Source organism: Gobio gobio (genome assembly GCF_949357685.1).
Source record: "Gobio gobio genome assembly, chromosome: 17".
Classification (NCBI taxonomy): Eukaryota; Metazoa; Chordata; class Actinopteri; order Cypriniformes; family Gobionidae; genus Gobio; species Gobio gobio.
In genome coordinates, this window is record NC_137110.1 from 9,684,197 (window position 1) to 9,711,767 (window position 27,571).

The 27,571-nt window shown below is 38.7% G+C and overlaps 2 protein-coding genes across 2 annotated transcripts; one reads left to right on the top strand and one right to left on the bottom strand.

Moving 5' to 3' along the window:
• Positions 1-39: 39 nt before the first annotated feature.
• Positions 40-6,736, top strand: tarbp2 (TAR (HIV) RNA binding protein 2). Its single transcript, XM_079841242.1, has 7 exons — positions 40-268; positions 1,777-2,088; positions 2,216-2,285; positions 4,446-4,563; positions 4,693-4,820; positions 4,909-5,110; positions 5,287-6,736. The coding sequence occupies exons 1-7, from the start codon at positions 216-218 to the stop codon at positions 5,442-5,444; spliced, it is 1,041 nt and encodes a 346-aa protein (XP_079697368.1). The 5' UTR covers positions 40-215; the 3' UTR covers positions 5,445-6,736.
• On the bottom strand, positions 6,606-27,556 carry tespa1 (thymocyte expressed, positive selection associated 1). The gene is made up of 12 exons (XM_079841241.1): positions 27,406-27,556; positions 24,684-24,840; positions 23,618-23,660; positions 23,065-23,112; positions 19,512-19,552; positions 16,526-16,579; positions 14,596-14,635; positions 14,376-14,471; positions 13,563-13,771; positions 9,796-10,733; positions 9,320-9,404; positions 6,606-8,887 (listed from the first exon to the last, which is right to left on the bottom strand). The coding sequence occupies exons 2-12, from the start codon at positions 24,826-24,828 to the stop codon at positions 8,793-8,795; spliced, it is 1,794 nt and encodes a 597-aa protein (XP_079697367.1). The 5' UTR covers positions 24,829-24,840; positions 27,406-27,556; the 3' UTR covers positions 6,606-8,792.
• Positions 27,557-27,571: the final 15 nt, after the last annotated feature.

Sequence of the window (27,571 nt, forward strand, 5' to 3'; positions counted from 1 at the left end):
ATTATGAAATACAATAGCCGCCCTTGTGGTCCGCTTTATAATTCAGTCCGATTGTGTTCTGTAATGCGGGACGGTGTGAGAGAGAGGGGTTCACTGTCTCCTCGTGCCTCAGTCCTCCCCGCATTGAAACCTATTAATGATATCAGGGGGGTTACAGTCACCTCGGGGGGTTTCTGCAGTCCGAAACAAGTCAGCTCTCTATCTGTTATTGGGGAATGAACGACGAGAAAAGCCCGGATAACGGCAAGAGAAACTCTGGGTATACCAGGTAAAAATTAACCACTCACCGGCTTTTAGCTCATAAATGACCACGACAAACAGATTTGTTTTTATTATTTTGTAATGCATGTTTTTAATGAGATTTGTTTTTATTATTTTGTAATGCATGTTTTTAATGGCAAGACAAACAGGACCCGTGTTTCCTGCCTTCCAAAACACATTAAATCTAACGTTTGTGTCGCTATGATTAGAACATTCGAATCACTAAAAACGGTCCTTCGATTCACTGTCTAAAGACTGAAATACACCGCACGACTTTTAAAATCTGAACCGATTTTAAAACACTAGGCATCATACACCTGCCGACTTTAAATGGTTACATAGGAAAAATTGCGCGTCATACACAACGACTGAGGACACACACCACTAGTGATGGGGAGTCGACTCCAAAAGAGTCGATTCCTCGACTCTCAATAGCCCTAGTGTCAGAGTCGACTCCAGCACAGGAATCGACTCTCGTTGTGTTTAAAATCGCTCGTAAGAGAGCTGGAGCTGGAGCAGAAGCAATGCGACACCCACTAATACTGTGATGTAACAGATACATGCATCTTCAAATGAAGGTGAAGACATTTGTCTTTTTTTTCTCGTTATATTTCATCACTTTTCTTGATTGATTTGAGTTTCTATTGTATTTCTAAAGCTAATATTAATCGTAATCGTTGCATGAAGGATGTTATTTGTTTTTTTGTTTTAAAAAAAAGTAATAGAGTCTACTGTTAACTGACTTATTCTTGTGGCAATTTTATTTTCACAAAGGTTTCTTCAAAAAAGATCTACTTTTATAGAATTCTTAGAACATTTAATCAAATCATTAATAATAAAAAAAATACTTATTTTTTTAATATGTGACGAGATCTTTCATGTAGGCCTACTGTAAATGGTAGGGTATTTTATTTATATAAAAAAAAAAACAACTTCATAGTTATCCTACATGTAGATTGTTTACAATAAAATCAGCCAATTACTCTACATTGTAATTATATACATATGCATGCCTCCGTGCCAGCTTTGTGCTTTCATCGGTTTTGTATTAATTTGGTTTGCCATGGTGTCCTAATTTGTGTTCACAATCATTAAACGAATCGTATTTAAATAAATAAGTTTTAGAAATGCATTAACCAACAACAAAAATATAGGCTCTTTGGTCAAAAAAGGTTCTTGACCCCTGGTTTAAACGGATCTCATCAGCAGTATGACTGTATAATTCGAAATGTTGAATCATAGTCTTCATCAAGCGTAAAATTAGTGATCCACAAAATGCATCTCATTAGGTTTTAAGACAAGTCATTGTGATTTTACTTCTCTTGATATGACCCTGAATATCTGGCATCTCATTATTTTGATAAATGACTTTTACTTAAGCTTGTACTGTTATTATTCAACACAGGGTGGCAATGCATACTAGTTTTGCGTAATTTCTTGACACAAGTCGTCTTCTTACCTGGAAAACTGTCTAGCTTAGACGGTAACATCCTCCATGTGTTTCTCTGTTCACAGTATTGAGCAAATGCTGGCTGTGAACCCCGGGAAGACGCCCATCAGTCTGCTGCAGGAATATGGAACGCGGATAGGCAAGACTCCAGTGTACGACCTGCTGAAGGCTGAGGGTCAGGCCCACCAGCCCAACTTCACCTTCCGCGTGTCTGTGGGAGACATCAGCTGCACCGGCCAGGGCCCCAGCAAGAAAGCTGCCAAGCACAAAGCCGCCGAAGCTGCCCTGAAAATGCTGAAAGGAGGAATGCTGGCAGGGATCGGAGGAAATGGAATGGAGGGAGAAGGGTTTGTCGGGATTGATATGGAGGCAGAATGGTAAAGATCTGATTGTGTGCTTGGAGCCCATTTGAACAGAAAATGCATTACATGACGTATAGAAATAAGTTGGCGTAGTCAAAAAAAAATGAACAGAGGTTTCTGTCTTTACATCATTGTGTTTTAGCACTCAGTCAGAGATGAAATCATCCAATTCAACACAACAAGCTGAGTGCAATCCAGTTGGAGCTTTGCAGGTGAGTGATCATGATCAAGATCCTTAGCCTTTATTGAACTGCAGATTTTATGTTAAAGTTAATCTACCCATTTAGTCCAATATTGGAAGTAGATTATATATATATATATATATATATATATATATATATATATATATATATATATATATATATACACACACACATACATATACATGCATACATATACACATACATACACACTCACCTAAAGGATTATTAGGAACACCTGTTAAATTTCTCATTAATGCAATTATCTAATCAACCAATCACATGGCAGTTGCTTCAATGCATTTAGGGGTGTGGTCCTGGTCAAGACAATCTCCTGAACTCCAAACTGAATGTCAGAATGGGAAAAAAAGGTGATTTAAGCAATTTTCAGCGTGGTATGGATGTTGGTGCCAGGCGGGCCGGTCTGAGTCTTTCACAATCTGCTCAGTTACTGGGATTTTCATGCACAACCATTTCTAGGGTTTACAAAGAATTGGTGTGAAAAGGGAAAAACATCCAGTATGCGGCAGTCCTGTGGGCGAAAATGCCTTGTTGATGCTAGAGGTCAGAGGAGAATGGGCCGACTGATTCAAGCTGATAGAAGAGCAACTTTGACTGAAATAACCACTCGTTACAACCGAGGTATGCAGCAAAGCATTTGTGAAGCCACAACACACACAACCTTGAGGCGGATGGGCTACAACAGCAGAAGACCCCACCGGGTACCACTCATCTCCACTACAAATAGGAAAAAGAGGCTACAATTTGCACGAGCTCACCAAAATTGGACAGTTGAAGACTGGAAAAATGTTGCCTGGTCTGATGAGTCTCGATTTCTGTTGAGACATTCAGATGGTAGAATCAGAATTTGGCGTAAACAGAATGAGAACATGGATCCATCATGCCTTGTTACCACTGTGCAGGCTGGTGGTGGTGGTGTAATGGTGTGGGGGATGTTTTCTTGGCACACTTTAGGCCCCTTAGTGCCAATTGGGCATCGTTTAAATGCCACAGCTTACCTGAGCATTGTTTCTGACCATGTCCATCCCTTTATGACCACCATGTCCCATGACCCATCCTCTTATGGCTACTTCCAGCAGGATAATGCACCATGTCACAAAGCTCCAATCATTTCAAATTGGTTTCTTGAACATGACAATGAGTTCACTGGACTAAAATGGCCCCCACAGTCACCAGATCTCAACCCAATAGAGCATCTTTGGGATGTGGTGGAACGGGAGCTTAGTGCCCTGGATGTGCATCCCACAAATCTCCATCAACTTCAAGATGCTATCCTATCAATATGGGCCAACATTTCTAAAGAATGCTTTTAGCACCTTGTTGAATCAATGCCACAGTGTTAGTATGGTGTTCCTAATAATCCTTTAGGTAAGTGTGTAATATATATATATATATATATATATATACAATATATATTTTTTTATAAATATACTATATTTTTATGCAATAATATATTTTATGTTAGATGCGATTAATCAATTTGACAGCCCTAATATATATATGCTAATATAGTGCATATTTTTTGCGAAAGAGTTCATCTCTCTAGTGAACTAACAGCTGTGGACACTGAATGACTGCCTGAGGTAAATGTGATGCTATGTGACATTGTTGCTGTTTTATTGACCTTTCCACCGCTGAAACACTGATTGAGCGATTACACGACATATGATACGTTTCAGTAAATTGTAATGTATCCTCAACATGCCTTAAGATATTAATTCATGTTTATTCTTTAGGAAGAGATAATCACGTTCACACGCTTCACCTGACGCGCCTATACAGTGATCAGTCACGTCACATTAAAGAGTGTCAAAACGGCATTTTATCGTTTGAATTTCGTGATAAAATGGACTGAATACTTAATATGTTCGTGTGGGAACTAGGATTTAAGTATGTTCCGCGCTTAAAACAAGCCTACAGTTAAAGATTGCATTTGGAACGGTACACATGTGCACAGAACCGAAAGCCCTTTACCGAAAAGGTTCGGTACGAATACGTGTACCGTTACACCCCATATATATACATTTATTGCTCCTTGATATATCTTTTCCAATCTTTTTTATTGTAAAGAAAAAAAAGCATACCTATTGATAATATTATTGTAATCAGCCATAAAATAAAATAATGCAAAATAAAATGCAATTTCCACAGGAACTAGTAGTGCAGAAAGGCTGGCGTTTACCCGAGTACACAGTCACTCAAGAGTCTGGACCTGCACACCGCAAAGAATTTACAATGACCTGCAGGGTGGAGAGGTTTGTTGAGATAGGTACGTACATCTTTATGTCTATAGTCGTTATTTCTAAATATTCAACCCATTCAAAGGATTGAATGTCTTTTGTTTTGATGTTTCTTTGTCAAAACTGTAGTCTTAATTGTGCGTTACATTGTTTTGAAGGTAGTGGCACATCAAAAAAGCTTGCTAAAAGAAATGCAGCAGCAAAGATGCTCTCTCGTATCCATGATGTACCAGTGGACATGCGTAGCAGCCATGAGGCCGAAGCAGAAGATGACACCTTCAGTACGGTAAGACGTGCATTATTTAGTAATGGAGATTATGCTGTAGCCTCAATTTTAGTGTGGTTTTAAGAAATCACCTGGTTTTTTTCAATAGCAAATCGGTGGCAGACTAGAGGGAGGGAAGTCTAAAGGTCTCGGCTGCACATGGGACTCTCTGCGGAACTCGGCAGGAGAGAAAATCCTACAGTTGCGCTGTCATCCTCTCGGCCAGCCCGACTCCAATGACTTCAATTTTTGTTCTGTCCTTCATGAACTTTCTGAGGAACAACGCTTCGACGTCAGCTACCTGGACATAGGTGAGATTCAAGGCCAGTCTAACCAGCCCGTCAAATCATTTAAGTGCTTTAATGAGATATTGAAACCACTAACTACTCTGCTCATGTCAATAAGCAAAACGAGAACCAGCCTTAGATTCTGAAGTTGGATGTCTTTTAGAAATTGACTATTATTTGGACTTTATTTGTTTATTCAGAGGAGCGCAGTTTGAGCGGCCTTTACCAGTGTCTGGTGGAGTTGTCCACGCAACCGATTACCGTCTGCCACGGATTTGCCTCCAGCCTGGATGCGGCACGTGCCAGCGCTGCCCACAATGCCCTTCAGTACCTCAAGATCATGGCAGGGGGGAAATAAGCCACAATAATGGCTCACCTGTAACTTTTTTTTTTTTTCCTTCATTTTGTTCCCGAGTGGAAAATAGGAAAATCAGGTGAATTTAAGTTGAACTCTCCTACCACCAGTTCTGCGACGGGGCTTGTTTGACACAGTAGATGCACTATAATTGTCTGCAAGGCACCTGTGTTGAGTCCCAGCTGGAGGATGTACTGATTGCATAATTTTCTCCTTAAATATGACAAAAAAGTGTACCCTTGCTCCACAGTGCCTCCAAACAAAGACTGGGTACACTATTCATTCAAAACCTGAGGACAAATGTTCACAGGTGTTCCATGTGAATTTATTTCTGAAATGAATGAGGGAAAAGTCATATTTATTTCTCCGCAAATAATTTGCCCAGAAGAATTTTCCCTCAATTTTTTTCTTTCTTCTTTTATTTAAATTATGGCATAGATACTTTGTGAACTTGATGAATTGATTACATTAAAATAGACGGTATGACTTTTTTTTTTTTTTATATTTTGTAAATATTTCACTTTTGTATACTTATTTTAATTTCATTTTTTTTGTAATAGAAATTATTCATTAACATTTATTTTGTCTCGTAGAATATATGTGTAAAATAAAGTCTTTTTTCCTTGGCCATTGAAGCTATATCATTTTTAATATGAGCCCGACAGTTTGTGGTAAATATCTACCTCTGTGTAATTGTTTCTGGCTACATGATTACATTTGGACTCTGTAATGTTCATATTCAGTATAATAGCATTTATGAGCAACAGTAGTACTGTGACGACAGATGTGATTTGTACCAAATTGCTTAATCTGTAATCTATTGGATATTTTATCTTGGAACAATAAACTGTTGAAATTGACATTCTTATGTATTGATTTTGGCAATTAGTCATTTAGAAAATTGTATTCATCCTAGACAACAGTATATTACTAGAAAGTTTATTGCAAGCGTGGCCCTGTTGTAATCACTTAACAGGCTTGGGGGTCCTTGGCATCATAAAGTTAGAAAATCCCTGCCTTATGGCACCACAAGGGAAGTAGAGTTGACTTTAAATGTGTCAGTTGTCAACCTGAAGAAAATGTATGCAAATACTGCATGTAGTTGTGTTAGTAATTGTTTGACAAGACATACTGGCACAAAGGCTGTCAGTTAACCAAAACTCCATAATTCAAATAAATTATTTATTACCATTGAGGAATTACAAATAAAGGCAATATGTACTGCAGCTCATTCATCTCAAGAATACGACCAAAAAGTGCACAGAGTGAGAAGCCTAACACAAATAAAACTACTTAAAAACCATAAGTTATGTCACTGTGTTGTTCATTTACACGTTAAAATCAACATTAATACATGCTCGGGGCCAGCTGCATGTTTCTTAAAGCTGCTGTCCGTAACTTTTTTTTGTGTGTTCAAGATTTACAAAAATTATATAATGAGAATGTACAACATGAATCCATTTTCCAAACTGTGCTCTGTTTTACCCTGAATCATTATGGTACACATGATAAGGGTTTATATTGGGACTATTTCACACCGGAACCCCTGCGGAGGAGCACAGTCCCTGCGTGACTCACCATAGATATAAACAGAGAGAAGTATCTCCGGCTGCAATGTTCTTCCGCAAGACGCATGCAGTTCTGTTTATTAACCGCTGGAGCGCAGAAACTTACAGATTGCAGCTTTAAAAACTAATATGACCAACTAGCAGGTAGTAATCTTACTTTTCTAGATTCAAATGAGATCAATCAAACTTCATTGGTTCTTGAGGAAACTCAATCGTACTGTGTAACACGAGAATGAACCTCATTGGTTCCTTGTAGAAGCTCAAACGTGCTGCGTAACACGAGAATGAACCTCATTGGTTCTTGATGAAGCTCAAACGTGCTGTGTATCACAAGAATGACCCTCATTGGTTCTTGATGAAGCTCAATCTTGCTGCGTAACACACGAGAATGTACCTCATTGGTTCTTGTAGAAGCTCAAACGTGCTGCGTAACACACGAGAATGAACCTCATTGGTTCTTGATGAAGCTCAATCGTGCAGCGCAACACACGAGAATGAACCTCATTGGTTCTTGTAGAAGCTCAAACGTGCTGCGTAACACACGAGAATGAACCTCATTGGTTGTCAAGCGAACATACTTGAGCTTCCGTTTACCACAACTGATGTGTGAGTAGATGAATGTTTATATGTACGAAGTCTTGCAGGTTTGGAACGACATGAGGGTGAGTAATTAGTGACAGAATTTTCATATTTGGGTGAACTATCCCTTTAAAGGGGTACTTCAGCTCTGGGAAGATGAATGTGTATTTAAACTTGGTCATTTATGTAGTAGAAATGTGAAATTATTTTTGAGTTTGGTGCCTTCTAGACTGAGAAAAGACAAGAAAATTTATTTTTGTCTCATGTGGATGAAAGACACCAACTCCCATAATGCACTTGCTTCACTGCCCAACGAGGCCACTCCCAAAGCCACGGCCACTGGTAATCACTTCCCCACTGTCGTTTAGTTTTTCATAGTAATACAATCATTTTGTTCAGTTAGAGAATAAACACTACATTTAAAAACTGAATGTGTCTTTTCAAAAACGTGCGAGTGAGCCGAACGAAAGTCACGTCTCAAACGCAGCAGGAGTCAGATTTCATTCATCATGAGAGAGAAGATCTGAGCAGAGCTAAGGTAAGTGCGACTGTCATTCACGACGCGTGTCCAGTCTGGCGCGTTTTCAGATCATGCCTATGGAAGCTTAACTTTCATAGGAATTAATTGAAAAGTTTAAACACTCACTTTGCTCTGCACCGCTCCTTTATTAATGCCCGATGAGAGCGGCCGTGCGCATTTACATTCTGTGAGTGAGATCCCTCCCTTATGGGCGGGTTGATAACATGCAGAACTAGCTCCTACTACTGGCTGTAGTCTCTAGCCTCTGGCCAAAAAATCCTCAGATGACGCAAAATTACGATATTGTCGTCATCTGAGGATTTTTTCCAGAAATAAAATGCATAATTCTCTCGTCTCAGGGGGACATGGGGGGGAAAAGTACCATAATTAGAATATACTACCGGGTTTCTACTGATACAAAGCTTAATGCTAAATCGCTGAAGTAACCCTTTAAAGAAAAAGAAATAAAAAGATGACTAACTTGTAAGATTAGTCTTAGAAGTTTATGCAACAACGGGCCACTGGTCTTATTGTGCTGGATTCATCTGTACATGAAGTCAAGCCAATCAATTTACTGATGGCTAAAACCACTTAGGAAAATGGGTTTGCTAACACCATTTCATGTTGACTTTAAGGGTATTAGTAGACACACTTTGTGCTTCTTCATTAGGCTACGTTTTGATGTTATGTTTTCTCTGGGGTAAAGAGGGAATGGTGCACATCCTCTTCAGCATATCCACTGCTGTCTGACTGAAAACTGTCCCCTCGCAGAGGCGTCGCTGGAAAAGAGAAATGGTAAATGCGTAAGAAAACTGACTAGGAAAACGTTAAAAAAACTCTTTTTTAACGGTGTCTGTGAACAAAAATGATAGTATGCAGATTTTCTTGCGGCTTCCTGTTAGGTTGTTTCCCCGGAAATGTTTTAGCGATAAAGCAGACAAGATCAGCTGGACCAAATTCTTGCGTTTTACTGCATGCAATGTGTTTTTAACAAGTCAGCACCACACCTCCCTTTCTCACCACATCAACACATGCTGCTTACTGTGAACTTGTAAGGGCGATTTTGCTTATTTGGCTGATAACACTGCATGGCTGATTAAAACATGTTCAGTTGATTTGGGTTTACTAATCTGATCAAGAATTAGTCAAATTGGTGGCTAGAATTTGCCTCGTGAATTCTGATCATGTTCAAGACTGCTCATGTTACTTACATTTGGAATGCTGCGTCGAAACAGACAATGTGACTGTGGAGCAGAATTCTGATGAAGTGGCTTCCTCTTCCTCTGCACTGTGAACCTGAATTGAAACTCTATACTTAGTTATGATACCACAACAGTATTAAAAACTAGATTTTTGCACTGTCAGAGGATAATGTGAGTGCTGCTTTCCATTACAAAACTACTACGCTCTTGCTAAGGTGTTCTTTGTGGTTTTTAAATCCCTGACATGAAGTATGAGCAACTGTGATAGTGTAAAAAGTATTAGTACAAAAGCTTGCAGCAATAAAAATAGCAACGAGCCGCATAATCTCTATGCAGGGGTGGAACATGAAGAGGAAGTTTGGAGGTGGATTCAGCAATAAAGAGTTGAGTAATATTCTGTTAATGACGTCTTATGGGAGAATTTGTGTGGGCAAGCTTTTGCTCTTGACATAAAAATGCATTAAAATGATGAGATGATAACGTACCTCTTCCAGCTCAAAGGAGTTGCCTTGTTTGCTCAGGATTACTGGTTTCAGAGGGCTTAGGTACCTCTCGACGGTGGATGAACACTGCTCCTGTTTGTCTCTGTTGGGGAGGGTGGCGTCATCCTCCCATCCGGTGACTGTGATCTGACATAGTGACTTGGGTAAATTCATTGCGTTAGATTGTCTTACGGAAGGTGTATTTGTCATCTGGTGTGCAAAAGGCGAGTCTTTGCCATCCATACTATTTGTGTGTATGCAGCGATAAGGTGCCTGATTGACATATTCAACAACCTGAGGGCATATGACATCATGAGTAACGATAGGAACAGGTTTCGCGGTAACTTTGAATGTATTGGAGTGAACAGAATGCAGGGTACAACCTTTGGACTCCATGTCTGTGTTTGGCTCCTGACAAGGTGTACACTCTTCTAATGTATGCCTGAGGTTGTGTGCGTCTTCATTTTCCGTCTCGGATAGTGGATGGCAAGATATATGCTCAAAACAATCAGTCCTTTCAGTGTTTTCCTCGTACGTCTTCTCCTCAAGTTCTTTCTTGCTCTCTGTAAACCAGTCCAAGTCATCTACTTCCATTTGAAGGCATAAATCTTGGTCGTTAGCGTCGTCATTTTCTGCACTCTTCTCAATTACACCCGACAGACTATATTTACGCTTACGAGGGGAATTGCTTGGAGACGTGGAGTCTGAGCCACGGGACCCCGTGTACAAGCACATCTTGGAGATAGTGTCTTTTAGTCTTTCAACAGGAGAGCGTGGTTCACTGCGGACACTGGTTCGAGACATGGTCCTCTCCACGATTGGGGAGTTGAAGGTCAACTGGGGTGGCGCAAGCTTCTGGAGTGGCGTTCGGGACACGTGGGAGTACAGCGAATAGAATGCGTTGGCCATTGCCGTCAATGCCTCTACTTGTCGGAAACGACCTGTGCCAAAACAAGACGAGTGAATGTAACAATGTTTCTAAGGCCCTGTTCACACCTGGTATTAAGATGTATTTTGATCAACCGGATCACAAGCGGACGACGCTTTCGACCACTTCCAGAGGTTGTCGAAAACGTATTTGACCGTATTGCTTTCGTAGTGTAAACCCTCATGTGGTCGAAAGTGTTTGAACAGCCGCAAAAGACCGCCTACTCTTCGCCTACTTACCTAATGCGTAAACATTATGGGAAGCACACTAGCCAGACGGGATATAAACTTTGTTGGCTGGAGACCCAAGTTTGGTTTGAAGAATAAAAACGTACCAAGCTCAATGTACTCTCACCATTCCACGTTCGCCGTGGTCTTGTGGCTGTCAGAGCAGAAACGAAAAACTCCTGCTCTCCATATGTTTTTCCGTCGTCTCTGGCCGTGTTCATATGTACACTGAACAAAATTATAAACGCAACACTTTTGTTTTTGCCCCCATTTTTCATGAGCTGAACTCAAATATCTAAGACTTTTTCTATGTACACAAAAGGCCCATTTCTCTCAAATACTATTTACAAATCTGTCTAAATCTGTGTTAGTGAGCACTTCTCCTTTGCTGAGATAATCCATCCACCTCACAGGTGTGGCATATCAAGATGCTCATTAGAGAGCATGATTATTGCACAGGTGTGCCTTACAATAAAATGGCACTCTAAAATGTGCAGTTTTAAAAGAGGCTTGGTCGTCCAAAATTGTATTATTTGGTTAGTCGCAGAAAAAAAAAAAAAACTTAAGACTTGAGAAATATATCTGTAGAAAGCTTGAAATGTCTACTTTTAAATGAGCCAATTTAAGTAGAAAACATATTCTCAGATTATGTCATCTGTATGAAACGTTTAGGGGAGCGCGGGGCACAACCTAACGCGGGGTTAGTTGTAACGTGCATGTTTTAACCCTTTCCACACATGCCAGAATCACGAAACTTAGTGTATTTACTAGTTATCATATCAACATTATTTAGAGAAAAAATAGCGCCAAAATTAAAAAATCTCTGGAAGAAATCACTGAACATGTATTTAACCATAGCAAAAGTAAATTTCTTACTTAAGTTTAGTTTTCATCTCTGTTTTTTGTGTTTATTTAAAATAAGACAAATCCGATATTATTTTAATCTTATATCTGTTATTTAACAGTTGAGATGGTTCTTTAATGCTGATCTAACCAGCAGAAGACACAAGCCGGGGTTAAATCCCAGTTGCGCAGATGGGGTGCGTTGTAACACTGCGTTACAATGAGCCCCTATTAGAAATATGCCATTATATATACTTTTATGAACTCTTTTGAGAAACCATGAGAAAAGGGTGAATAATGACTGAGAGTTAATGTTCAGAAATTATTAATTATTATTATGTTTTGAACTATGCTGTATAGCTGTATTTAGCGATGTGTTTGTAGTCAAACTCAAAAATGCTTATATTTTAAATGATTAAAAAATGCCATTATTTTATTTTAAAAAGTTAATAAATGTATTTTGTTGACAAAATATTTTAGTTTATCTTGTATATTTTTTTGATTATATCAGGTAACATTTTAAGCTGTTATTTGGTCATGTTACATTGTGCCCCACCACATGTTACAATGTACCCCACCTATGGGGCATGTTGTCACATTTCACTTCCATTCTTTCGGGGTAAATCAAGAAAAAAGTATACACTGTATTAATGAAACAAAACCACATAATTGTACTAGACATGTGTGCAATTAATGTGGGAAACAATAAAAACTCTGAACCCCAAGTGGATTTACACAAACTGAGAAAGTCTAAAAGCATTAGGTTGTGCCCCGCTCTCCGAGTCAACATCGTCGATTTTATCTCTGCAGCCGAAAACATTATCGCTAAACTATTAAAATGTTCAGACAGTCTCCTTCTGTTTTTTCACGACACACTCTTAATCATTACTTTTGCTGGTGCGCTTTATGTGTGTGTTTGAGAGCCGATTAGGCTATGTATTAAAGGGATAGTTCAGCCAAAAATTTAAATTAGCCCATGATTTACACACCCTAAAGCCATCCTAGGTGTATATGACATTCTTCTTTCAGACAAATACAATCGGAGTTATATATAAAAAAAATGTCTTTGCTAATCCAAGCATTATAATGGCAGTGAATGGCAGCCCAAAATGTGAAGCCCAAAAAAGTGCATCCATCCAATTATAAAAGTAATCTGCACAGCTCCGGGGGTTAATAAAGGCCTTCTGAAGCGAATTGATGGGTTTGGTGTAAGACAAATATCCATATTTAAAACATTATAAAGTAAAATATCTAGCTTCCGCCTTCCTCTTCAAATTTTGGGCTCCCATTCACTGCCATTATAATGCTTGGATTAGCCCGGACATTTTTTTTATATAACTCCGATTGTATTTGTCTGAAAGAAGAATGTCGTATACACCTAAGATGGCTTGAGGGTGACTAAATCATGTGGTAATTTTCATTTTTGGGGGGACTATCCCTTTAAATGTATGCAATTAAAGGCTTATTATTATGATTTTTGACTTATGCGATTAGTCGACAGATCGCTTGAACAACTACTAGCCGACTAGAAAATTATTTAGTCGAGGACAGCCCTACTTATTTCATCCATTAGATTGAAAGATCTGAAAAAACATACTTTTACCCACCCATAGACCCTCCCCTCAAAGAAATCAGGACAGAAGTAGTTGAAAGTGGAAGTGTCTCCCTCATCTACTTGTGATCCGATCGACCAAAACGCATCTTAATATCAGGTGTAAACAGGGCCTAAGGCTGTAGTAGAAGCAAGATTCTGTAATTCTGTGATTCCTTACTTGCTAATGAAAGACAAGGATCTTCCTGGCGTATCCTGGTGAGTTGGGATTCAAGGAACAGGCGGAAATTGATGCCTCTGAGCTGGGATGGAAAGTTGAAGAACCGGATTGGGATGCGGGCGGTCACCTGTGGTTCCTCGCAACCAAAACCCAGCTGGAAAAGGGTCTCTTCTGCATCTTCGGCACGCATCTGTAGGACCTCAGACACACTGGTGGATTTTTTGAGATATCATGAATAATGAAAGATGTTTAAAAAAAATAAAAAAGTATGTGAGAGAACTCAGGTTCAGGTAGACATGCATGGAATCTATGCCCACGGAATTCCAGTGGCTGTCATTCGCAAAGTTCTACACATTCTTCATCCCTTGCATGTTTATTTTTTGAATAATTCGCATAATTTCATAATGCAGATACCAACAGGAATGTGGTATGTCAGTCCAAGGAATTTTGCTTATGTTAGAAATAAACAATTCAGAAAATGTGAAAAAGCAAGCAGATTCAGAGCTGCCCTTCTTATCAGTGAGAGCCACATACAGGTTATTAATATGACGTGTCTTATTGCCATGCAAGTAGCATAAATGTACTACTTTATCATGCATCATTCTGCATTTGCAACCACCTTGTTTAGTTTTGCCAAAACCATTTACAGTTCACCTTCATCAGAAGAATAAATCCATCTTAAGCATGAAAGCAAAGTGCACAGTGGAGGAAATTGTTTTGCTTATTTCCTCCAAGCTGGAAACCTTCATCCAAGAGGCCAGTTAAATGAGGTATTATTTGGTTTGTTCTGTTTTGTCGCAGCAATGCCCTTACCTGGAAGCAGTCCTGTTGGTAGTGGTTGAGAAGGCACTAGATGCGACGCTCTGGCCCATGTTGAACAATGGCAGGTTAAGCTTCTGTTGAGGAGTGCTGGTGATACACAAACAATCCATGTAAATACAATAAAAGAAGGGATTGAGAAGCATAAATGAGTAACCCTGAGCCAGAGAATGAAGGTAAGTCAATGGTACGGCAAAGTCAAGCTATTTCTTACTTAAAATGTGGCACACCTGATGCAGCATACAATGCTGTGGCTGTGAAATAAATAATAGCAGGTATAAGTGAAGGAAAGAAAATGATGATGTACAATACTGTTCAAATGTTTGGGTTCACATTTTTTTCATTATTCAGCAAGGAATCGGATGCATTCAATTAATCAAAAGTGACAGTAAAAATATATTTGAAATAAATGAAAGAATGAAAAAATCCTGGTTTCCACAAAACATTAGGCAGCACAACTGCTTTCAAACATTGATGATAATAAATGATTTTTCATTAAAAAAGTTGGGGAGAAGAACATTCAAATGATCTATTAAATCATTATGTCATTCCGAGCTGTCAGCAATCAGTAATCAACATGTCTATCCAATCAGCACAAATGGAGGATCACATAAATACCCTGTCAACTAGGGCTGTGCGATATTGAAGAAAAATGCGATATGCGATATCCTTGTTAAATAATGCAACATTCGATATGTGATACGATATTGCTTTAAGTGTGTAAAATCTATTTCTTTCCCCAACTGATATCTTTCACTTAAAGCATAACTGACTGTGTTAACATGAATACTCATCAAGACAGCCATTTTGACATAACTGTGTGTGTATTTGACAGTTCGAGTGTGTAACAACACACGAAAAAAAGAACGGCTTGTGCGCACATTTCGGTGTGTGTGTCAGACAGCAGACAGCGCGAGACAGCAAGGAGTTGTTTTTCGCAAGTTATTGCGTTTAATAACTCTTTTTAACGTCAAGCAAGTCCCATAAGTAACAGTCGTGTGCCCAGTCTATTCTCTGCTATATGCATCAACCTAAAACGTACACTTTTCACAATGTTGAAGTAGCCTATTAAAATCATTCAGATATTGCGTGCCGTTGCGATATGCATATTGCGATATTTCGATAATTTCGATATATTGCGCAGCCCTACTGTCAACTCAGGTTTTCAGCATCCCTCCACCACCCCATCTTCCTCACACTCTCTTGGTTACTTCCCAAACCAGAGATCCAGGGGAGTACTCTGGATTCGGGCCAAATACCGAGCTCGCAGCCCTCTGCTCGGACAGCACGCCAAATATGCGTACCATTTATTCTATCTCACTTATTTGTAAGTGTGAACTTGTGAATAATATCTCTTGCACACCAAATATGCATAATAGAATTATTTCCGAAGGTTTATGTGACACTGAGGACTGGAGTAAAGATGCAACAAATTAAGCTTAAGCTAAGGAATAAATTACATTTTAAAATATATTAAAAATATATACTAAATTTTAAATTAAATATTAATATTACATTGTAAAAAGCTATTTAAAAAGGTCCCCATATTACTGTGTTTATTGTATTTTTTATCAAATAATAGCCTTGGTGAGTCTTCTTTCAAGAACATTTAAAAAATCTTCCACTTCAGACTGGTAGTGTATATCTTAAAATAAACACACCCCTGTCTTAAAAGACCATTTATTCATTATCATTACTTGCTGTGGCCTAGTGCATGTGTGTTACTTTCCAGATGTAGAAACTTTGTATGTTCGCTCTCAAACATAAATGCAGCGTCGCTTCATACAGTACATAATCACTGCCATCAGACTGATTATGAGACCCTTGCTGACAAGTACAAGGATATCACTCAAGAAAGAGGTTTGACATTTCAAAGAACCCATTATTCAAAATGCATTGTGCGGCACAAGGGTCTAACACAAAATTGGCTTTAATTAGCAGTTAGCCAATATGTTGTGCAGACCTGGAATATAATGCATCAAGGGTTGAAAACAAAAGTTCATATGGAACTATTAGTCATTCAGCAGACATTTGTAGAAGAGAACTGCTCATCAAAGTGATGTGTGTGTTCTTTTACATTGTTAAAACACTTCCAGCTGTCATTATACCCGAGTTGATGTTGCTATTGTGTTGCTTCTACTCACCTTCTGCACCCAGACTCAGATCATCCTCAAAACTGGGGCCTGTCTTCAAAGGGCCTGTAGAGTTACATTTGACAATCTTATGAGGATTTAGACATGTCTCAAAGGAGTGATCAATTAGTCATTAAACACTGGCATGCCAGCACCCGCAGAGGTCTAAAAAAAAGCACAGATTTCTGCATAATTCTATAATGGACATCATTCACTATTTAAAGCTGTGCACATCCCGCACCTCTTGCATGTTTGTTTTCTTAAAGGGGTGATGAATTGAGAAATCAACTTTACCTTGAGCCTTTGATATACACTCACCTAAAGGATTATTAGGAACACCATTGTAATACTGTGTTTGACCCCCTTTCGCCTTCAGAACTGCCTTAATTCTACGTGGCATTGATTCAACAAGGTGCTGAAAGCATTCTTTAGAAATGTTGGCCCATATTGATAGGATAGCATCTTGCAGTTGATGGAGATTTGTGGGATGCACATCCAGGGCACGAAGCTCCCGTTCCACCACATCCCAAAGATGCTCTATTGGGTTGAGATCTGGTGACTGTGAGGGCCATTTTAGTACAGTGAACTCATTGTCATGTTCAAGAAACCAATTTGAAATGATTCAAGCTTTGTGACATGGTGCATTATCCTGCTGGAAGTATCCATTAGAGGATGGGTACATGGTGGTCATAAAGGGATGGACATGGTCAGAAACAATGCTCAGGTAGGCCGTGGCATTTAAACGATGCCCAATTGGCACTAAGGGGCCTAAAGTGGGCCAAGAAAACATCCCCCACACCATTACACCACCACCACCAGCCTGCACAGTGGTAACAAGGCATGATGGATCCATGTTCTCATTCTATTTACACCAAATTCTGACTCTACCATCTGAATGTCTCAACAGAAATCGAGACTCATCAGACCAGGCAACATTTTTCCGGTCTTCAACTGTCCAATTTTGGTGAGCTTGTGCAAATTGTAGCCCACAGGACTGCCGCATACCACAGGACTGCCGCATACTGGATGTTTTTCCCTTTTCACACCATTCTTTGTAAACCCTAGAAATGGTTGTGAGTGAAAATCCCAGTAACTGAGCAGATTGTGAAATACTCAGACAGGAGCCAGAGTTCAGGAGATTGTCTTGACCAGGACCACACCCCTAAATGCATTGAAGCAACTGCCATGTGATTGGTTGATTAGATAATAGCATTAATGAAAAATTGAACAGGTGTTCCTAATAATCCTTTAGGTGAGTGTATAAAAGTTCATCTTGATATAAGAATATCCTGTACGTTCCAGAGCTGAAAACTTCCTTGTTAAGTCAAAGAAAAGCTTTTATTGACACCAGGTCTAGCAAACGATCGATTTCAGAATATGTCGACCACTGACGTCATAGAGTGCAGAAACGCCACCTCAACAGATAAATATGTACGCCTGACTCTGTAGCCCTGCCCACCGATTCGTGGAGCTAAACAGGTCACGCTAACGAGCAATAAACATGCCGGTTCCAGCTCACGTGTGTAAGACATTGCGCGTTTGTTCGCTTAATTTCACCGCGGAATCGCTTGTAAACAAGACACAGGTAGAGACTGGATTTGCAGACATATTGAGATTCAAACAATGCTGTGCCTTCTATATTGGATCCGATAGGATTGGTACAACACACTAATGTGAGTAAAACATGTTTTTTATATGTGATAGTATTGCATTGCCACAGATCGTATTGATTATGTGTACGTATCTAACTTAACATACCTTAGCACGCTGTCACAGGCTGGAGAATCCTTTATTTGAGGTGTTATTGGTTCATTCGTGATCAGACTCGGACTTGTATCGTTATAGGCCAGGGCTCGCAAAGCACAACGTCCCGGGCCTACATATTTATCAGACGGGCTACCGAAGCATAAGCCCGGCCTGTCGACGGGCTATTTTAAATAGTGAAAGAACATTCCTTTCTTGCGCGTGTGTGTGTGTATGTACGGGTCACGGTTATTCACCGATCGAGCCGGCCAAGTAATAAAAAATAACATTCCAATCAATCGCGGGTGGATGAGAGATGAATCTTTGTGTTTGTTTGATAAAGGCATTTTGCGAGCCCTGTGAGCGTTTCTCGCTTTCAAAACAATTCCCACATGTACTGAGGGGAGCTGAAGCTCATTAAATATACTAATCTTATCCAATCCTAGCCGTGGGCGTTTACTTCCAAGTCTTCAGTGCGGCATGCCCATCAAAACCGAGCGTGTCTTGAGAGAGCCAGAAACCAGGGCAGAAAATAGCCTATTACTTATTCATTATGATGTTTTTGAATGTAAAAACCACGCAAACGTCATAAGTTGACCTCAGACAACAGTATACATTTTTTTTTTAAAAAGCCAGTTCATGACCCCTTTAAATATTTTAGCTAATTTGATCATGCTTTTAGCTATGAATTTGATCTATTTGAATACAGTCAAAGAATTCCATGAATTTTACTGCACAATCATCATGTAAAATGTGAAACAGTGTACTGGTTTGACCTACATTATTATTATTACCCACCTAATGTCCTCATAATGTAGTGTAAATAATGCAAAATGTAAAAATGCAGAAAATATTCTGTGATGGTTATGTTTAGGGGTAGGGGATAAAGAATATCATCAGCTCAGTATAAAACCCATTAAGCTCATATGATAGGTGGGTTACACTTTATTTTAAGGTATCATTGTTACAGTGTAATTATATATTTAAGTACTATATATTATATGTACTTAGGGTAAGGGTAGCATTAAGGTGCATCTACTGTTATTACTATGGTAAGTACATGTAACATATATAACATGGACACTGTAAAATAAAGTATTACAGATATGTGTAACAACATGTTTGTACAGGTTCTGTGTAGGCACCCTTATCTTTATGTAAAATGTAAAAGTGACATTTTGCAATTCTGCTCATGGTTGTGCAGGTTCTGTGCATTCATATTCGGCATCAAAAACTTGTTTCGCACTCTACCTACCTGTTGTTAGGTGACTGCTTTTGGCAGAACTGGCTTCATTCCTACAGATAAGATGGAGCAAAGAAAACAGAGAGAGTGAGCGTGAGAGAGAGTGAGTGAGAGAGAGAGAGAGAGAGAGAGAGAGAGAGAGAGAGAGAGAGAGAGAGAGAGAGAGAGAGAGAGAGAGAGAGAGAGAGAGAGAGAGAGAGGAAATACAAATGAAAAATTCACTTTTATCAAGTCTGAATCAGCAACGGTCTGTGGGCGGGTTGCGGGCATGCAGTAAAATACTGCGATAAAAATAGAAACACGTAGATAGAACGTCTTTCAATCCTCGTGGCACAATCTACCGTTATCCCTTATTAAACAAATGTAAGAATTATAGATTATTAGATTTTTTTGCAGCATGTCACAGAGACAAAGGTCTTAAAGTGCCCTTATTATGCTATTTTAAAGTTTCCTAATTTATTTTTGGAGGTCTTCAACAACAGGTTTACATGCATCAAGGTCAAAAAACAGATACATTTTCTCATAATATACATTGCACATCACCACAATGTGCAATGATTCTCAAAAGACTCGATGGATGAATCAGTCTCTCTAAATCCCTCCTTTCCACGAGCCTACTCTACTCTGATTGGTCAGATGACCCAGTCTGTTGTGATTGGTCTATTGCGTACAGCGCATATTTCGGAAACAAATGCCCATAACCATAACTGAACTCTAGCTCCGTCCGGAGGCTTCCTAAAGCTCAGCGATAGTACACTACACACTGCAGACAGTAACAATGACGTAAATTGTACACCAATCCCAGCGCGAGTCCGAATCGATGATGAAAGCCGAACCTTTCTCAGTGCAGGACGTTTCTCAGTGATGCTACTCAGTTTGAGGTACATTATGAGATGTTTCAACTGTAATTCCTCACCATCAGCATTAACAAGTGTGCGTCCATCAACAAACCCGCATGTGTGTGTGTGTATGTTTCTAATTTATTGCGGTGCACATGCGGGAACTGTATCAATAACAGCGCATGCGTTAGCCGAGAACTAACGTGAATTCATGATGTAACGTTACAGTTTGCAAAACAAATCTGTCTCCATCCTTTATCTTTACTCAAAGTAGTAAGAATTACAGACAATATGCATTAATAGACACAGTTTTAGGTAATACTGCAGCCCACCGCTGATTTACAGTATTATTTCAGTAAGACGGTAATAACGTCAGTTAGCCAGAGACCTACACAATATGAAACACAATAAACACATTGTTTAGTACAGCATCTTCTCGACATTCCCTGGTGTCTGCGCACTCAATAAGTAGATGGGCAATATGCAAATGTTTCGTCCTGACGTCACAACGAAACGGCTTGCGACTCGTTTGACAAACGATTAGTTTAATTGACTCTAGGGCTGAAACGATTCCTCGAGTAACTCGAGTTACTCGAATTCAAAAAATCATCAAAGCTTTGTGTAGTCCATTTAACTACACGGTCATGTTTCAGAAAGACTTTTTTGTGTAAGGACTTGCGCATAGTTACTACGCGGATTGCGGTTATATCCGCGGGTAAGGTGGGAAAAGTAAAAAAAAGTAGCATTCCTAAAAATTGCGGCGTGGATGAGAGATAAATCATTAATGTGTTGATTTTAATAATGACGCGTAACTCTCATTTCACGGTAAAACGTAATGAATGTGTGTCATTCTTTAACTTTCGGTTTCAGCTCATTTCAAGATCAAAGTGTGTCAACTGTGTGTTGAGCTTCTGAATGTGACGCTGAACATTTAAGCTTCATTTGCGGCAGTTCGCACGTCAGCTGAAGAGATACGAGCACACATGAACAGCATGAATGGAGTTTGCACATGCAAAACCGTCATTGTGATGTGTATGTGAAATGTTTAATGGGACTTTATATATACTTGATATATCCGAAATACACCATTAAAATGTTCTCAACGCTAAGGGCAACAAATAGCAGAACAAGCTGTAACTGTTGTGTGCTCCTGCTTTCAGAGCTGCGTGCTTTCATTGATTAGCGTCATTTAAATCTCACATTTTAATCATATTTATAGCTCCTAACTTAATAAAAACAAGCTGTGTTACTATGATGAATGATTCGCTCAAAATGTAGATCTGTATGTGCGATGTACATTATCTGAATGTACTTAACCCGTGTGCTAGGTTATCGACCCTGGTTTAGGTTATTTAAATGTAATTTCGCCAAAGAAGATTTTTTTAAAGCAACCCACATCGGTGTAGCTAATATGTTACGATAGCATTGCGTTTACCACGGAAAATGTGAATAATTGTAATGTGACAATCGGGTGCGGATAGAGATAATCATGTCCGGGTGGATGGTTTGTTTTTAACAATGGATTCGATGACATTAGAGCTGATCCACGCATCTAGTACCCATCTCTACTCTTGTTCTTGTTCCAAGTTTCCTTCCTGTCCAATATTTGTTGCTTCTTACAAAAGCCACAAAGCCTTCAGAAGATAGTAAAGGCTTATGTCATACCTGAGCTGAAGCTGAAACTTGAAATTTAAGTTGCACAACATAAATGCAATGTTTAGGCATTATTATTATTTATATTACTATTATTTTGATTTATAGGTTGTAGGTTTTGTTTTAGGTTACCTTTTTAAAGTAATTTGAAAATTATTTGTATATTTATATATTTGTATTTGCATTTTGAATATAAAATATGGCAATTGAATGCACTAAATTGGTTTAGTTTTCACAGATATTAATGTATGCAATTTCAGCAATAAAACTTTTTTTAAGATACCTGTCTTATTTTCTCTTGTATGTTTAGTATTGCTCTTTAATAAATAAAAAGTACTTATTATCCGATTAATCGATGGAATAATTGGTAGAATACTCGATTACTAACTCGAATACTCGATCGTTCGCAAAGACCCGCCCCCTTTAGTTACTGTTGCTATGTCCGACAAGCCATGGTGCTCTCACATCACACACATTCTCACGTAGAGAAAATACATTGCGGAGCAAAGAGGACACTGACAACAAGCCGAAAGACAGGACAGAGCTAGTTACTTTTGCTATGAAACAAAGTCTAAACTTTGAAAGGGTCATTTTTTAAAAAGAAATTTAAACAATAAATACCGTTTTGTGGCTCTTTAATGTGTCGTGATCGCCGTAGCGCCTGCTTGTGAACCGATTATCTCTTCCTTCTAGTTCATTGATAAGCACAAAATAAACACGAATGAACACTAAAAGAAATGTTGTATCAACCGCGGACGTCAGTACACACCGTTTTTCCAACTTCAAGTCCGCCCACGTTAATCTATTAACTCTCCTGACTGCCTGGTCGAACAAAACGGCAGATTCGGCGATGTGATTGGTCAGATCGCCTGTCAATCAAACTTGCAGCGAAGGGTGAATTGACTCAGGGTCGACTTACTTTTGAGAGACAATAACTTTATATAAGGTGCACTTTCATATTTAAAACTTTGCAGGATGTTTTCATTCACTTTGAAAAATGTTACACACTACATGAAAGGTAGTTTTTAAAAATCCATAATAGGGGCACTTTAAGAAGCCAGAATAATACTCACTTTCCAAGCACTGTGGATTCTGTTCTGTCTCGCATCTGACTACTGCTGCTGCGAATGTGATTAGAGAGACTATTTCATTTACAGGCTTTGCAGGATATAATTCCAAGTCAATAACCTAAATGTGTTAAACGTTGTTTCAATTCCTAATAGATTGGAAAAAATGTGTTGATCATTATTCTTGGAAATACTTTTAAAAACAGATTCTTCATGGCTTGCAAAGTCCTAAACAGTGAGAAACAATAACAACGATTTATCAACACGTTTTTCTGCTGTTTCCTGATCCAGAAAGGAAAAATTCTTCCGCAGCACAATCTATAAATAGAGCAAAACACTGTTGCTCAAATATTGTTCACTATAAGCTTCCAGGTGAAGGTACAGTACCTTGTGAAAACATGGTATTTGACCCTCAGAGGTTAATGTTTTTTTTTTTTTTTTACCTGTATGATCTTCAACAAACAAGCTAAAAATAAATTGTGGTTTTCCACTCACTTTCTGTTATTTATTACAACTGACACACAATGACTGTCTTTTATAGAGACACACAAACACTCACCCACAACCTTGGAGCCAGGTTTCAATCTTTCCTGCAGAGCATCCTGTGGAAACAAAATAAAGACGCACATAGTGATCTTAGCCTGTCTGTTTGAGAATGTGTGTGTGTGTGTGTGTGTGTGTGTGTGACAGAGAGAGAGAGAGAGAGACAGAGAGAGAGAGAGAGAGAGAGAGAGAGAGAGAGAGAGAGAGAGAGAGAGAGAGAGAGAGAGAGAGAGAGAGAGAGAGAGAGAGAGAGAGAGAGAGCGAGAGAGAGGTGTAAATGAGCTTTCTGTTTTGGAAATAGAGTTTATCTGCTGGTAACCATGTACTGTTTGTGGTCTGTCCTTTATCTCTCAAAGCAGCAGTTATAATGCGAGTTGAATTTAGAAGTGACCTAAATCAAAACAATTTTATTAACATTTTAATGCCAAACGACCTTGTTGTACATTTTCATTGCTGCACATCTGCTGATTTACTACATAAAGCACACAAAAAGACTGGACTGCATGACTATCGCTCTATCAGATAACAAAACACGGTAACACTTTACAATACGGGTGCACTAAAATGCATTAATTCATGCTTAACTAATAGCCAGAGAATCATGAGTTAATGTATGACTCATGAAGAACTAAACCATTTATTAATGATTACTGCATCAGCAACAAATGAAGATTATGTATGATTAATAGGTTAATAGGTTAAATGTGTCATAAAGTATTAATTGCCTAACAATATTAATCATACAGAATCTTCATTTGTTGCTGATGCAGTAATCATTAATAAATGGGTTAGTAATCCATAAGTCTAACATTAACTCATGATGATCTGTGCATTAGTTAAGCTTGAATGAATGCATATTATGTTGTTAAGTGTTACCCAAAATATCAAGCCATGTGGTGTTTTATTGAAATAAATATACCACAAGTGCAGTTTTCAAGCAAAACACACAAAAGTGAAGCCTTAATCCCCCTTGCGTGTAGCTTTAAATCGCTTGGTTAAGAGGAAATGAGATATGCCGCTTCTTTCCATATCATGGAGCTATTAACATAGCTGAATGTGTTAAACATTAACTTGATGCTCACCATCCACAAAGACGTCATCTTGGAGAGAGAAATGAGGCTGCTGTTCTGCTGTTGGGCTGCGGTGTTCTGCATCTCTTACGGTACACTTGCGGCTGCTGCTGAGCGCCCACGCCTGTCGCCTCTCAATCTTGGAAGGACTCTCCATCCCTGCGGCCACCTACCATGAGAAAGCATTTCTTACAGGATTATTTAACCAAAACCATCTGCAACATTTTTAAAGTAAAAAAATAAGCAGGAAAATAGGCAAAAAGAACACAATATAGAGATCACTCTCAAGTGAAGCTTTACAGAAAATCATGATGTTGACGTTTATAATACCCTACATTAATGCTAGATTCATTGAGATAGAACGTTTTGATTCTTTCCAGGACTAAAATGCATAAACAACTTTAGCTTGGAGTGGGAATTATGGATTTTTTTTTTTTTTTTAAATACTGGCATCACAATAAGTGTATTGTGAATGATTGTCAAACATATGGTAACTAAACAATTTCATTAAGTTTAGTGACAACATATTACAATGTTTACATGGTACGATGACCGGTAGACTATTATTTTATTAGTGCTACCTTTATTAGTTACCTACTCTTGATATTGTTAATTCAATATTGATTAATTTGGATAAATATCAGATACAGTAACTACATGTTGATTTTTCTAAAGGAAAAAATCTCTCAATGCTGCCTGTCAGCTGGTACTATTAAAGGGTAAAATTAACAACTTATTATTTATAATAATAACGTTATAATATTTTAATGATATGAGTAAAAATATAATAAAATATTAATATAGTTCACATATTTAGCAAAATACTCCTGTTTATAGTTTTTTAGCTAACTAACATGCTATGGTCATTAAATGGCTTTCCTGAGGTAAATGTAATGGTACATGACATATTATTCTCCAGCTGTTTTATTGACCTCTTTCCACGATTGATCAATTACATGAGACATGATAGATTTCTATATGTTGTACTGTATCTTTCAACATACCTTCACTCACGTTTATTTATTAGCTAGTATTAAAGAGGAAGAGATGATCAGTTTACGTGTCGTAACTGAGGCGCTACAGCGATCTGTCACGTTTAAGAGCGCCAAAATGGTATTTATTGCTTGAATTAATAAAATTAACATAATTGGAAAGAGTTTGTTTCATATCAGAGTAACCTGCTTTTCTCTTTTCTGTCGTTGTCAGTGTCCTCTTAGCAAACATTTGCGAAAGAATGTGTCACTCTCATGAATTCAAACGTGGTATCGTGATAGACACCTGTGCAGGTCCATTCATGACATTTCCAAAATATTCCACAGTCAACTGTTAGTGGTATTATAACAAAGTGGAAGCAATTGGGAACAACAGCGACTCAGCCACAAAGTAGTAGGCCATGTAAAATCACAGAGCGGGGTCAGCGTATGCTGAGGTGCACAGTACACAGAAGTAGCCAACTTTCTGCAGAGTCAATAGCTACAGACCTCCAAACTTTGTGTGGCCTTCAGATTAGCTCAAGAACAGTGCATAGAGAGCTTCATGGAATGGGTTTCCATGGCCGAGCAGCTCATCCAAGCCTTACATCAGCAAGTGCAATGCAAAGCGTGGGATGCAGTGGTGTAAAGCACGCCGCCACTGGACTCTGGAGTGACCAATCACGCTTCTCTGTCTGGCAATCCGATGGACGAGTCTGGGTTTGGCGGTTGAACGGTACTTGCCTGACTGCATTGTGCCAAGTGTAAAGTTTGGTGGAGGGGGAATTATGGTGTGGGGTTGTTTTTCAGAGGTTGGTCTTGGCCCATTAGTTCCAGTGAAAGGAATTCTTAATGCTTCAACATACCAAGACATTTTGGACAATTTCATGCTTCTAACTTTGTGGGAACAGTTTAGGGACGGCCCCTTCCTGTTCCAACATGACTTCTGCTTCTGAGAAACACGGAGATGTGAAAAGGGTCTATTGTGTGATTTAATCGCAATTGCAAGTTATAAAGTCCAATTCTGAGGGGAAAAATTACTGACTATTTTTCTACTTTATATCACGCAATTCTGACTTTATATCAATCAATGATGACTTTATAATATGTTTAAAATAAGAGAAAAAAATAAATAAAAAGTCACAATTAGCCTACCTTTTGTATTTTTTATTTAGTGATGGAAACAAGCGTCCATAAACCTGAATGTCATTTTAAACAAAAACTTTAAAGTTTTGTCATTTAAATAAGTACATCTATTCTAAAGTAACAATGACAGTGTCAATATGTTTGGACTGTTACGGTAGCCTTCGCGATTTATGTTCACGAGCATCTTTTACCGAAGGTGATATGCATGGCTAACCTTTTTGTTACTAAAAATAGTTAAAGGCAAAACTGATACACATAGCCAACAAAAAACATTACTTTTAAAAACCCGCCAACCTTTTGTTTTGACTTCCTGGATGTTCAAGCCTAAATTTAGCGTCATACTCAAACCCTGCATAATCATCTTTCTCACCCTCTCCATTCTCAATCTAACTTACATAAAAACAGCTTGCGTTATAAAGGAAATCACGCGCAAGCAGCAATCACGTTCGATGGAGTAACTCCACATTTACCTTATCACTTTCACTTATAAAGATGCCGTACATTTTGTTTATTAGTGAATAATGAGTACACACAGAGACAATACGGAAGTTTACAGTTAAAGGCTATTAAACAATCTTTTCTAGATGAAGGTTTACGTTGCGCATCATGTAGCCTACCTTAAAAAGTGCCTCGATCAGTCCATTCTCATGGCAACGGCATAATTCACCGCTCTGTGTTCCTGCACCCCGCTCACACTTGCATCTTAAAGGATGTCCATCGCAGAAAAATAACAAGGGAACTTGAGAGCCACGCTTGTTGAGCCGCCAACGCAAACTTTCGTGC